This window comes from Acinonyx jubatus, chromosome D1 (assembly GCF_027475565.1).
Source record: "Acinonyx jubatus isolate Ajub_Pintada_27869175 chromosome D1, VMU_Ajub_asm_v1.0, whole genome shotgun sequence".
In the NCBI taxonomy this organism is placed as follows: domain Eukaryota; kingdom Metazoa; phylum Chordata; class Mammalia; order Carnivora; family Felidae; genus Acinonyx; species Acinonyx jubatus.
Genome location: NC_069390.1, coordinates 86,060,828 through 86,072,641, shown reverse-complemented (window position 1 = coordinate 86,072,641; position 11,814 = coordinate 86,060,828). Strand labels below are relative to the sequence as shown.

General features: G+C 42.1%; 1 protein-coding gene across 9 annotated transcripts in view; it reads right to left on the bottom strand.

Annotated features, from left to right (window-relative positions):
- Window positions 1-2,148: 2,148 nt before the first annotated feature.
- SNX19 (sorting nexin 19) overlaps window positions 2,149-11,814 on the bottom strand; it is a 47,224-nt gene continuing 37,558 nt past the window's right edge. For 3 of the 9 annotated variants that reach the window (XM_015087297.3, XM_027036932.2, XM_053203855.1), the window contains one exon: window positions 10,231-11,782. In XM_015087297.3, the coding sequence (XP_014942783.2) occupies window positions 11,650-11,782 (133 nt within the window). In that variant the 3' untranslated portion in view covers window positions 10,231-11,649. Of the gene's footprint in view, window positions 2,295-5,187; window positions 7,208-10,230; window positions 11,783-11,814 lie in introns of those variants that run through there. The other 6 variants (XR_003413351.2, XM_015087298.3, XM_015087299.3 and 3 more) reach the window with 6 other exon arrangements.

The following is an 11,814-nucleotide window of genomic DNA, read 5'->3' as shown; positions in this document are numbered from 1 at the left end:
TCCTTCCTTCCTTCCTTCCTTCCTTCCTTCCTCAAATTGAGACCGAAATGAAGTGAAAGAAAATCTCTATTGAGATAAAAGTCAAGATGAAATATAATCATTCATTCATTTTCATGACAAACCATTTAGAAAGCATCATCACTGTTCCAGAAACTGGTCTCAAACTGGAAGACAGCCTTTGCTGTCTAATGGATGTTGCAGAGCTGAACAGGGTATTACCTATTATCCAGTCCAACCTTTCTGTATGGAGGAAAGAAACATCAGTCCAGGAAAGTAAAGAGATTTGTCCAAGATCACTGTGACCATGACTAGAAGCCAGCTCTTTCAATGCCCAAATATGTTCCTTCCCATTTTGTTGCTTCTCTTTGCCTGAGTTTGGAGTGATTGGGAATTTGTTCAAGGTCCATATCATGCCCTTGTGACAATTCCAAAGAATGAAGTGGTCATTTTTTAAAGCTAATCTTTGGAATGTTTATTTCTCTGCCTTTACATGCCTGAAGAGTTGAACAGGCACCATCTATATGGGCCTCATGGATACTATTAATCACCTGTTTTCCTGTGGGAAGGAGTACTGCCCTTTAAGATTGAAATCTGCTCTGTGTGTTCCTGTGAGCTGAAACAATCAATTACAACAATGCATCCCAGGAGGCTGACTTTCTGCTCCCCTCCTTCTCTGCCTTCTCTTTTCCCACACTGAGGGCAGAGACTTCCCCCACAGACAGGAAGATACTTCAAATCCTTTAGTGTTATGGCTCCCTCCCACTTTTGCTCAGCATTTTGAACAACGCATAATGTAATAAGAAAGGGGGGAAGCCCTTTCACCACAAGCTAGATTGGGGATTGGAGAGTATGTCTGTTAGGGGGGAAAAAAGCAAAACCCTTTTTTGAGCCCAGAATTCATCTGATTTCTCCTGTGGTGATAAAGAGGCTCCTTTGCCCCAGCAACCAAGAAGTTCCAGCTGGCTATGTGCTTATGAGATGGGTCATGTGTTTAAGAGCTGTCAGTGTGGGGTCTGCTTCTTGGGACATTTCCACCTCAGATCAGACAGTCTTAAAGGGTGTTAGAGTCAGGTGGTGGCTGGTTACCATGGCAACAGGCCCACAGGAGTCCCCAAGGTTCAGATGAAGCCTGCTGCCACTACAAAATTCACACAAGATTCCCTCTCTGGTATCAAACTGAGAAGTTGGTATACTTTGATGGCAGAGGGGAGGTCGGGGCCAGACACAGGCCAAGGGCCCCACCTTTGCTTACATGGAACTTGGGTTAGTCAAGTGGGTTTTGCTCTATTTTGTGTGTAGGAAGATGGAAAGAAAATTGCCAGATGGCAATAAGGATTCCAAGACTACCAGAAGGAAAGAAAACTGTTACTCATTGACACAAGAAGGCTGCCAAGTTCATTTATGGATCAAGCAACTGTGTACAGGCAAAGTCTGTCACAAGCTTATGTGGAGAGGACAGAGGAACTTGACAAGCTTTCTGAGAATCTATGAGATGACAGCATAAGGAGAAAATAGGGAGGTGCCATGGTGTAATGCTTAATGCTGGAGAGACTGTAATAAACATGACAATCAGCTTCAAGGGGTTTACAGCTCAGTTAGGAAGACAGGCAGCCATCTGATAAGGCACAGGTTAGAATGGACATTTTCGGTGCTTCTCAATGAAGCTAGCTGGGTATGTTTCAAGCAAGTTGTGCTGAGTCCAGCCAACTTAAGAGAAACTTTTAATTACATTTTATTTTTTGAAAAGGAGCTTCTTTATTACATATTGCTTATCAGTGTGGGTAGGTAAAAGGCATATAGTACTATGAACAACAGATGCAATTAGCAATAGTGTTTTGCCTTTCACCTATCCTCCTTCCCATCTGAGCACTTAGTCACTAGTTTTCAGAAAGTTCCTCCAGGAGGGAAAGCTCATAGAGGTAATTTGAGGGAGAGGAGAGCTTTAGCAATATACTCAGAGGCAGTTTTTATATTTTTTAGCGCCTGAACAGTTTTTACACCAGATTTTCCATGGAGGGTTCAGAAAGTCCCTAAATTCTCTTGAGTCTCAGAATCTGGACTTAAAATCAGGGTAAGAGATTTACATGACTAAACTGTTTAGTTGTGTATCTTAGCTCGAGCTGCCATAAGAAAATACCACACACTGGGTGACTTGAACAATAGCAATTTATTTCTCACGGTTCTGGAGGCTGGAAGTCCAAGATCAAGGTGCCCACAGGTGGGTTTCCTTCTAAAGCCTCTGCTCTTGGTTTGCAGGTGTCCCATCTTCTCACTATGTGCTCACATGACCTGTTCTTCATGTGCATGAGGAAAGAGAAAACTGTGTTGTCTTTTCTTCATGTAAGGGCACTAATCCCATCATGGGGCACCACCCTCATTACCTGATCTAAATCTAATTACTTCCCAAAGGCTCCACCTCCTAATACCATCACATTGGGGACTAGGGATTCAACATATGAATTTTGGGAAGACACAAACATTTAGTCCATAACATTGTACGAACAGCTTGGGACGTGGAAAGAATTTATCAAAATGTTTAATTTCAGGATTGGTGGTTATTCTGATTTTACAGGAGGGGACAGTAGGGCAATCTTCCTCCTAGAATATTGACTGTGAGTCAAGTATAAGAAATATCATGTTTAAGATTTCCATGGAACCTTAAGTTGCTGTCCATATTAATTTATCAAAAAGACAACTGGACTAGTGGGGCAGCCAAGTCAAACCCATGAAGATTGGTAAGCTGACATAGGAAAAAAAATTAAAGATGAGGAAAAGCAGCTTTGGAGCTGCACACACAATAAAGAGAAATGACAGAAATATGAAGTTTTTTGAAAAGGTTTCTTGTTTTTTCTTGTTATTTACTTTAGTGTTTAAGAAAAGGGTTTCAGAAATAATATAGAGAAGAAATAGGCTTAGGCAAACTATTGGTCCAATGCTGCCTGCTATGAACGAAACTAGAAGAAAAAAAATTTTCTATTACATGGGAAAAATCCACAGAAACTCTAATCTTATAACTCAGGTCATTCCACCCCAACAGTGGGCATTCTTCCATATCCAAAACCTTGCTGAAACACAAGCTCTTGCCTCAATCCTCTCCAGATTGCTAAAAGAAGGTGCATAGCCCTGCTCTTCAAACATTAATGCCTCAGATGTTACTTCTGTATCCACACATGCACACTTATCACCCCTCTTACTTGTCCAGACAAGCTCCTTCCTGGTAAATGTCACATGCCACCCACGAGCCCCCATCTGTGCAAGGTAAACCCCTGTACATGGGGATGACTTCTGCTTCAAACATTAGAACAACACCTTTCTCTATCTCATCCAAACAGATCACCAAAAAAATGTTTTGGGTCTTCATCCATATGCAGGATGTACAAAGCTGTCTGGAACTGATCTGGTATTAATTATGCAGTGCACAACACTGGAATAAGTGGTTAATCCCAAGGAGGTTTACACTGGAGAGTGACCAACCTGCCCCTGGGTGGATACAGAACCAATCTTGGCTCCAGAGACTATTCCACATCATGTGTTGTGCAAATGTTAACTGGCACCAGAATGGACTTCATTCCATACAGATGGGATTCTTTTTATGCAGACCTAGTCTAAGATAATATATGACCCAAGCACTATATTGTCTAGAGTTTCCTTCTTTTCATGAAATACATCATTGTTTTAATTCTCAGACTGAACTTCTTCCTCCTGTGCTCCTTTACCTGCTGTTGCCCTCTTTCAAATCATGGCCTGGAGGCCCTTTCTGGGGCCCCCAAAACAGCAGGTGATTTTATCCCCTCAGGGCCAACATGTTGTCTTGCCGTTAATCCAGATGTCTTAGATTCGTTGGTTTTCATTCCTATGGCAGCTGCCTAGTTTTGATCTGTTGTGTTTGGGCAAATAGTTGCAGCAGGAAATGTGGTGGGGAAGATAGCAAACACCTGTAAGAACGAGGAATTTATGCTATCCTTTCTTTTCTTCAAGGTTATTACTTTGTCTTTGAAGACTTTTCCTTGTAGGATCTTAGACATGGCTTAGATATGCTGTTAGAGAAGGTCTGAAGTATTTTTCCCAGAATTTTAAATCTGGGACCAAAGGATTTCCAAGATTATTTTAGAGCAGTCAGGTAGCAAACCAATCGTTCTCTTCATGGTAATTGCTTTCTTACAAATTTGTGTCTGGGGCAGGAAAGAGTTGAGAATATTTCCTGTGATTGTTTGTTTTGTTTTCTGATCCAGTAGGTGAAGGTGGGGACTAGAAAGTAGACAGGGTATGTTTTGTACTTTTGTGACTGGAGGATTTTAAAAATATCTTCAAATCGGGACTAATTTTCTTTAAAAAGCTTACAGTTTTAGCACCTTATGGTCCACATAGACTGCAAACAGTACTGTTATAAAACTGTGTGGATTTTGGCATGGGAAATATAAAAACCAACTTCTTTCATTTTATATTTGCTATTGAATAAAGATATAAGGTCAGAAAAATGAAAATGTGCTTCCCCTTTGTCCCTCTCTCACATCTCTGTGCCCAGTAAACTCTTTAATTTATTAATATATTTTACCTTCTAAAAGTATTACAAGCATAATCTTCTTTAGTTAAATAAGCCTCAGTATTTATTATTTTGTATCTATTATGCACTACCTATGGGGAGGCTGAAGCATAGGGATATAATGGGAATAAAATGGATATATGTTTCTTGCCCTTGAATAATTCATCTCTTACTGAGGACCCCATAAAATGCACATTGACCTTGATCACATTGAGAAGTGTAAGTAACTCAGAAGGAGAAAGAATTTTGATTGGCACAATCAGATAAAGCTCCTTGGAGAAGGTGAAACTTGAATTGGCCTTGACAGAGGGTGTCCACCTGTGCACAACTGGATGAAAGAACAGGGGCCAAAGGACAGAAGCTGGAGAGAACAGGATGCAGGCCCCTAGATTTCTGGGAAGCCATCTCATCCAACCTTCTGCGAAACCATCTCCATAATACATTCTCTTTCCCAGCAGAAGTCCTATTGCCAACCAAGCCCACGTGACTCTCCCAGAGCCATATGAAGCCTTAATGAAAGGTACCCTCAGTATTCTTGAATCATTTGTGTTTACAGATGACAGGAGGCAAACTTTTGCCACAAGTACAGGAAGCTGGAAAGGAACTGGCTTGCCATTAGTTTGAATTTGGACTCCCTGTTAGTATTGGTAAAGAATGTAAACTCCAGAAGGACTTTTTAAGTTTTGTTTTTTTTTTTTTTCTTAATAAGGTCAATCCTCCCTAAAGGCAAGATATGAAATGCAGACATTTTGCTAAATCTTTGCTAATCTTTCTGATGCTACTGGGGCAGGATGATTCTCCAATAATGGTGCACAGGCAAAAGGGCCAATCACCTGAGCTTGAAGATGCCCAAATCCAAGGCAACCCAGAACAGAGAAGTCACAGCTTCTGCAGACATACTAGAGCCTTTCTTTGCAATCACAGACTTGTGGGTTAATCTTGTTTGGCCTTTGCCCTCATTGATGAATGCAGGTGTCTGAAAGTACAATTATAGCTATAGCTCTCCATTGCTCATAATAATAGGCTGCAACAGTCATACGGAACATAAGGGGAAGGGGGGAAAAAAAGCCAAAGTAGGAATTTAGATATCTGACACAGACTTACCTTCTTAATCATTACAACACCCTAATACTACAATTAGCTTGCAGTTCCTAAACAAATTCTGGTAACAAGGAGGTCTATTTTGAGTTAAAACGAGTAGATAATTGTCACTTAAAGAAATGTTAGTTCTAAGTTTGGATCCTGATACTGATATTATTTTTTTCCTTCCCAAACTTCCACATCCCAGAAACAGTGTGCTAGTGACTTCTACAGAAGCACTTGTAGGTAAGGTTTGAAGAGTCAAGATGTGGAGAGAAAACAGATTTTGTCATGTGGAACAGACATCAGACAGGAGTTCTCTGGATACAGCTGCATGCTTCTTTTCATTTCCAAGAAAGCAGAGTTCAAGTGCATTCTCAGACCAGAGACAGGTGAGAGATGTAGGGAGGCGGCAAGAAGGCTCAGCAAGTCTGAGAATAGCACAGTGTATCTGCCAAGGTGGCTGTCAGTGCCCGCATTTCCTCCGCCAAATCAGCATTGCCCCGGCTTCCAACCCTGTTGGTTAGGTCACTACAGGAAAACAGCTCTGATGATTTTCACTTGCTCAACACATTTTTTTTTTTCTTTTTTAAACAGGCCAGTGATGTCTTTGTGTAATAAATACTGGACAAGTCTTAGGCTATGGAAGTAGTATTTGGGGTAGTCTCCCCTTACTGGCTGTCTTCTGAGAAACACTGCTGTGTGTAGCATTTCTCATCCTCTACACCACAGAATGGTGGGGGTTTGTTAGCAGAAATTCCCCCTGCAATGGTTTCATTCTCTTGTCCACAAAGGCAGTTAAAGCAACTACTTCCCTGTTATTTCTGGCACTCTCAGTGGAAAGGAAATGGAGATGCCAAGTGATGGAAGAGCTTGCCCAGTTGGGCCTTTAACTACAAAAGCATCATGGTTTCCTTTCCTCCCCAATTAACCACTCCTGCCCCTGGTTGGTTCCCATTCCCATTTGCATCCAGCAGGGTTGGCTAACCTTCCTTTCCTCCTCCTGGGAAAACACATATTGCCCCAGTGCAAAGAAGACCAAGATAAACGGCAGCTTCTTAGAGGGCTGGGGAACTGAGGCTTGCTAGAGGACAGTGTGGCTCCATGGTATGTGAAGCAAGGCATCTCCAACTGTCCCTCAGACAGCAGGACAGCAGGATAATAACACCACTGATGTTTCTATAGCATAGCTCTTGTGTTTTATAAAGCTTGTTCTTACAATTCACTTCTCAAAATGGTTGTATTTGTCCCTTTTTCTGAGAGAGAAATTTAAGTCTCAGTGAAGCTAAGTTACCTGACCACATCTTCACAGCTGATTAAGTGACAGAGCTAGGTTTCAGTCAGGCTGTTGTCACTTCAGCTCATTATACTCTATAGATCCTGAAGCCACCTTATATGTAAGAAAGAGTAGGAACAGACTCGAAGAAATTAAGGAGGGTCAGAAGGTGACGGAGACAGGGGTCAAATCCAAGGGGCAGGGCTAAGAAAGGCTGTTTACCTTTTATACCACCATGTGTCCCGTAAGCAGGAACTGTTAATTTTGATGAGAAATACTCCTCTGGAAGATTCCTCAACAATTCCCCACTGTGTAGAGGGAGAACAGCACCAGGTTCCTGAGCATGTCACACTAGACAGGCCCTCTCCCAGCACCCCCTCTCTCCATCCCCCTCCCCGCAGCCTGCGCTCCCACTGTGCTGTGCCACTTGTAGCTCTCCATGGCTTTAACTTTAAATTTCTTGATTGTAGTAAAACACACATAATGTAAAATTTGCCATCTTACCCACTTTCAGTGTACAGCTCAGTAGTGTCACATCAACTGATACTGTTATAAACCAGATCCCCAGGACTTTTCATTTTCTAACACTAACACCCCATTCCCATTACACACTCCCCATCCTCCTCTCTAGTCCCCGACAACCACATTTCTACTGTTTCTGTGAGGCTGACCACTCTAGGTACCTTGGATACACGGGATCATGTTATTTGTCTTCCTGTGATGACTGTCTTTGCACACATTGTTCCCTCCATCTGGACACCTTCCCCATGTTTTCACTGGCTAATTCTCATGAATCTTTCAGGAGTCAATTCAGATATTATCATCTCAGGCTTTCCTTGGTCCTCCACTCTCAATTAAGTGCCCTTCCTAAATATTTAGTAGTGGATTAATCACACTCGATGAAGAGTTGCCCATGTTCTAATCCCTTGATACTCAGCATGTGGTAGAAGATCCACATTCTCAATGGCATATATTGGGGAGCTTGTTAAAAATGCAGCATATTCTTTAACAAGATCCCAGCTGAATCACACGGACATTGAAGTTTGAGAAGCACTGTTCTAAGTGCTCATTAGACCTCATTAGACAGGAGGTCTGCAAATGACTCATGGGCCACATCTGGTCAGCTACCTGTTTTTGTAAATAAAGTTTTGTTGGAACACAGCCACAGTCATTTCTGTATGTATTGTCTATGGCTGCTTTTGTGCTACAATGGAAGAGCTCAGTAGTTGCAAAAGAGACCACCATATGGCCACAAAGCCTGTATTCATTCTCTGCTCCTTTACCGAAAAGTTTGCACACTTCTTTACTAGATTGTAAGCTCCTTAAAAGTGAGAACCTGGTCTTATTTTCCTTTGTAAGAAGAAACATAGACTAGTGTAATGGTTATGCATGTAGGGTTTAGGGTAGACTGGCAAGATCTGTATCTAGGCTCTGCCATTTCCTTGCAAGTGACTGGGCAACTCACAATCTCTCTGTGCCTTGTGTTCCTCATCTATAAAATGGGGACATAGAACCTACTTTACAAGGTTGATTAAATAAGTTAATGTAGATGAAGTGCTCCAAGTGGTGCCTTCAGCAAATATTCTCTCTTACCTGGTACTATATATTTTTAGTGCCATGGGGGTTTGTTGATGTTGTAACAGATGATAGAATACTATTAACACACATTCTCCGTTTCTTCCTTGCTAACATCTAATGGTTTTTTTAGGTATTAACATTCCTGGGGGGTGATCTCCTCTCTGGTGGGGTAAATACTATTGCAAGCCAACCAGGTAATGCCATTTTCAGTGACCGTGGACTGGCTCAGGGTGAACAGTTCTGGCCAGTGAGTCATTAGCATTCTTGAAGGACTTCTGGGAAAAGGTTTCTTCATTCTTTAAAAGAAAACATGGGGGTGCCTGGGTGGCTCAGATAGTTGAGCATCCAACCTTGGCTCAGCTCATGATCTCACAGTTTGTGAGTTTCAGCCCTGGTCAAGCTCTGTGCTGACAGCTCAGAGCCTGGAGCCTGCTTGGGATTGTGTCTCCTTCTCTCTCTGCCCCTCCTTGACTTGTGCTCTCTCAAAAATAAATAAATGTTAAAAAAAAGAAATGAAATGAAAAGAAAAGAAAAGAAAAGAAAAGAAAAGAAAACAGATGGAAGAGGTGCCCCTGTTCTTTCACATTTTATGTATGAATGTGATGCCCCAAACTGCAGCAACCATGAAGGCAGGCAGTCTGAGAACAGAAAAAACATGTTTATGGTGGCAGAAAAGAAAGATGGGAATATTCTGGGCCCTTTATGGGGTCAGAGTTGCTGAATCCATCAATCCCTGTGGCTTACCTACTCAGGTACTGATCTTATGGAAGAAAATAAATTTTCCTATTAGTTTCCTTTCAGTCCAAAGCATCCTGACTCATATAGCCAGGGACCATGTTTATACATATTTTACTCCACCCAGAACCTAACAACTGCTGTTGGGTATTAGGAGCAACTGGAAATGAACGTGCTGGGTAGGGCAAAAGAAAATTCAGGAATGTTCTGGTTAGTGCAGACCCAATTTTTCATTGCCTTTTATCATTCAGCCAACAGCAACTTTTCCTGATACCTGTGGCTCTCTCCCAAATGCTGATCTCCCTTGCAGTCTGTCCCTTCTACCCAAACTTGACAGGTTATTTCAAGATCAGATGGGCTTTGATTATTTCCTTGGTGATATCCATTATTTCCCCTCTGGGCAGGACGATCTGAAGACAATTCATGTTTTGGGACATAGAAAACAGGGATGGGATCTCTTACGTAAAATGAAATACAATGGCAGTGTCAAAAGATTCCTTAGATGTTACAGCCACAAGGATTTTATGGTGTGTCAGCTTATGGACTGGCTTTGTATGACATCTGAGCCAGAACTAGTAGCAGAGATTCCAAGCAATATAGGTGGCTAAGTACCTGTGAGGGTAAAGTATGAAGAGAGAAGGGTAGCAGAAATGAGCTGGCCACCTGTACCTATCCCAAAGAGCATCCGGCCCTATAGTTGAAAAAGGTGAAGGATCCACTTCAATATGTGAGACTGGAACCCCTGTAATCCTGAAAATATGTAATTACTAAAGCTAGAAATGCTGAGTTCTTTCTGCCTGTAAGTGTCCAGGGCGAAAGAAGTTTTGGAGCCATAAAGTCGCTGTAACAATCAAATTTTAAGGCTAGAAGGTGCCATGAGACATGATCTCATTCATCTCCTTGTCCTTAGGCAATAATAGCCTAACTAAAGCCTTCTGATTACAGCAGAACACATTTTATAGGTAAAAGCCTCCCAAGGGGTATTTGAAAAAAAAAAAAAAGTAAAAGATTACACAACTTTCTCCCATAAACCACTTTAATTTTGTGTACATCATCTACTTCAGAGTCTAAGGGAACCTGACACTTGTTCTAGATCCATCTCCTTGCTGTCTTACCCCAAGATCCCCTTCTAAATGGGAGGATCCATAATTCAGTGACAGCAGGGCACTAATAGGCAAGTGCAAAGCTAAAGGGATGGGGGAGGCAAAAGTCTCCCAGTGACCCCCTTGAACCCTGTCAGCTACTCACATGAATTTAATGTATAGTACTTCCCTTGTGACTTTCTGTCTGCTTCTTTCCTACCAATTTCTCTTAATTGTTCCATTCTTCTAAGACACTAGTGTCTGATATAGTACCTTTGCCTCCATCTTCAAGTGTTCCTAAAGGCTAATTATAATCTTAAAGAACAGTACTTCCTGTTTAAAGCATTTTGTGGTAATCAATCCATTGCAGGTTTGCTAATATTATCGGTTCAAGTTAAAAGTCCCCTGCCTGTGAAAAAGTCCCCTACCTGTGAAAAGAGAAGCCCTGTACTTCCCCTGGGTTCCCTCCTCTTTGGGCACATTCCCAGGCACAGAGCAGGAGCAAACCTTTCCCTTCCCTTTGGAAGCACTGGGCTGACTAAGCAACTTGCCATATGATTCTGCTGAAGGAAGACAGAGAGAAATTCACAAAGACCAAAACTCGACTGTTCTTGGAGAGGGGTTAGGGGGAAAGCTAATAAATAAAATCTGATGCAACTCCTTTCAGGAAAGGGTGTGGAGGGTGGGGTGGATCTACCCAGAAGCTTTAGCAGTCCACTTTGAAGTCTTCTGAACAGGAAAAGTGTAGCCACCCATGGAAGCAGCCTTCAATGATATCCTCCCTAGGACTGATGTGTTGGGAAATAGCCCATCAGCAAAAAGTCCCTTGAGAAATGTTTTCCCTCCTTCTTCTGGAATTGTTGAGAAACTAGATAGAACTCAGAGGATCTGGCTTTCAAGGGTGGACCTGAATGAATTTTCAGTTTCTTAGTGGGAACAGAGAGCTCTAGATGATTGTCTACTCCTCCAAGAAATCTGGTTACCAGTTTTCTCTTGGTCTATCTACAACTTGTGTTAATGGATTAGGAACATGTATATACAGGGCCAGGCTCCTGTCAAACAACCTTAGGAAGGAGGGCAAAGAGGAGGCAAAAGGGGCTCATTCTTCTACCTCACGGATTCCTTTTCCACTAGTAACAATCCAAACATTACAAAAAAAGGTATGGAAATGGATACGCATGTGATTGGTACATATTTCTCCCATCACCTGCTACAAATGGAGTAGAGCTAGGGAAGAACTGTGCCCCTTCTGAGTTACAGCTCAGTTTCAGAGAGCACAGGTTTCCTGACTGGTCATGGGGTGGGAGAACAACTCTCCTTTCCTAGCCTTCAAAGAATGAGCAAATAACCTATGGCTAAGGGGAGACACCCATTCTCCTGGGGTTGCCTGGGGTATCTGAGGCAGAGGTGGTTACGGTAGACTCCTCAACAGAGGCACTGAGATCCAAGAATTCCAGGATGATGTCCCAAAGGCAGTAAATCAAATGCCTGAAACAAATGGACAAAACAACTTAGAGGAG